At 34.9% G+C, this 2,480-nt stretch overlaps 1 protein-coding gene across 2 annotated transcripts in view; it reads right to left on the reverse strand.

Moving 5' to 3' along the window:
* The window catches only part of EDIL3 (EGF like repeats and discoidin domains 3), a 386,832-nt gene that overhangs the window by 150,983 nt on the left and 233,369 nt on the right, over positions 1-2,480 (reverse strand). For both annotated transcript variants that reach the window (XM_011377761.2, XM_011377772.1), the window contains one exon: positions 1,009-1,122. In XM_011377761.2, the coding sequence (XP_011376063.1) occupies positions 1,009-1,122 (114 nt within the window). The remainder of the gene's footprint in view (positions 1-1,008; positions 1,123-2,480) is intronic.

Raw genomic sequence — 2,480 nt, forward strand, 5'->3', positions numbered from 1 at the left:
ATGTTTATCTTATTCACCTCTATTCAAAGAGATATCTCTATTTAGAGAAAAGTAATCTGAACTGGGAATCACAAAACCTGATTCTAGAGCCCATCTAGCCCTGCTTCTGTTACTGACTGTGAAAGCTTCGGCAAACCACTTAGCCTAGCCTGTCTCAGTCTCTGCATGTGAATTCTCATCTGCATCTGCCTTCTGAATTGCCATCATGTTGTGATGCTCTAATAGTAGCACGTCGAAGCAGTAGCACTATGTTTCTGTAAATGCTCAACAGTTATGCTATATCGTTATTGTTCTCATTAGCAGGTATTTGTGCCCAATTCTGGTCTCATCCCATGGACTGTAATACTGTTACTACCCTTCTCTGGTGTTTTCTTTGTTTGTTTTGGGGAAAGAGGGGTGCTTTGTGCTTCTATGTAAATACTTCAGGTATATTATTACATTATTGTCCTATCATTTGACCCATAATATCAAGAATGTCTTAGGCTTCCAAGAAGACAAATTGTGTGTAAAATTCTTATTAATGGTAATTCAACATGAATCCTCCTTTACCTCCAAGAAGACAAATTATGTGTAAAATTCTTATTAATGGTGATTCAAAATGAATCCTCCTTTGCCTCTACTTTTTATTTGTGATAGAGGCTATCTGGTTAGGGTGTGCTGAATGTATTGTCTGGGCCAGAGTGACCATTGGTGAAAATTTAGGTCATACACATACTAAAAAGCCAAAATGGGATTCAGGAGAGAGATGCACATGGGTCTCTGAGGAGACATTATTTTACTTTCAGACCACTGGATGACCACTCTTGTGCCTATCATGCACTGAGATCTACCTTGGAGAACATATGTACATTAATGACATTAAAACAACATATATGAAATGTGCCATTTCAATAAATTATAAGCTCTGGAAGGAAATTACACTGATTTCAGCCCAGATTCCATAATAAATAGAAGCTATGCAAAAAAAGTTACATACACACATACACATACATGTATACAAACACTTACTGTATTGACAATTTCTTCCCATGAATTCACCTGGGCACTCACAGGAATAGTTTGCGACAAGGTCTGTACATATTCCACCATTTTTGCAAGGCTCAGCTTCACATTCATTTATGTCTGAAAAAAAAGGAAAGGACAGAGGAAGAGAGTCATTGATGAAAAAATGATTAGTAATGGAAGATTTTAGGCATTACAAATAAAAGAAAGTCTAAGTAATGCTATTATGTTATGTGTGTGTATATCTTGAGTCAGTAATACAAATGCTGCTTAAAATGAAAAAATTTTTAACAATCAAATTAAATCAAGTACAAATGACACTGAGAATCCAAATGAAAAACCTGCAAAACTAAACCACTGTTCAATCTGAAAATAAATATGAATAGTGTGAGAAAATATTCAGTGTATCCTTAGAATTAAATCAAACAAATTAACCTTGATAGAGGGATGAATTGGTATCACTTACAAGATCTAGAAACCTCCCCTGCAGCAACAACTGCCAATTAACACTGTCTCATTTCATCTTAATTCATTAAAATGCTAACCGACAGAGATGTTTTAGTTTCTAAATAGTTCGCGTTTGATGAATGCGATGAGAAGCAAATTAGAGTTAATAGCTAAAGCTCATTACATGGAAAGTATAATAAATGTAAATGATGATCACTTCCTAATCTCATTCAAGGGTTTCTAAAGTTAGGATGACTAAAGAGACTTACTTTTGATATATCATTATTGTACCTGATGCAAAGTCATATGAAATATAAAACATTCAACAAATTATAATTTCCATGCTAATTTTGGACAGCAGATAACAAATATGATTTGAAGTGAAAAAAAAAATGACTAATTCAGTCAAATATCAGTCATTGGTATTTACAAATCTTCCCCTCTAAGCACAACACCATGCTGGGTTTTGTGGGAGCTAGCGAAGGGAGGACACAAACTGCTCCCCGTTACTTTCTCTTCCTATTATGTATTCCAATACACTCCCCTCTAGCTTTATTCCCACGATTCTGTTTTTTTTAACCTTCTCACAGTCTTAAACTATATTAATTAGGAATTGTCTATTTACATGCCTTTCACGCTTTCACCTAGTCAGGCTGTGAGCTTTACAAATGTAGTGCCTGTCCTACACTGTTCTTTGTACCTCTGCAAAGGCCACACACCTGCTGGAAGACTATAATGCCCAACAAATGTTTCCTAATAATTTCTAACAAAAGATTAGAAATAGTGGTGTAGACAATATAAGACAATATGAACATTTTTTTTTTAATTTCAGATGCTTAATGTGCCTTCAGAGGCACTATAATGTATCAAAAGGTATTTCTGAAGTGCGTAAAGCAATTTAATCATTAAATTACTCCTCCCCCCACCAAGAAAAAACAGGGGCAAAATACTAGAAAAATCTCTATTTCCTCTTTCTTTTATCATCTTCCTTTAAATAGCATCTCCTCCTGGAAGCAAAGTTGTCAACTTTT

Source organism: Pteropus vampyrus, unplaced genomic scaffold (genome assembly GCF_000151845.1).
Source record: "Pteropus vampyrus isolate Shadow unplaced genomic scaffold, Pvam_2.0 Scaffold11, whole genome shotgun sequence".
Lineage (NCBI taxonomy): Eukaryota > Metazoa > Chordata > Mammalia > Chiroptera > Pteropodidae > Pteropus > Pteropus vampyrus.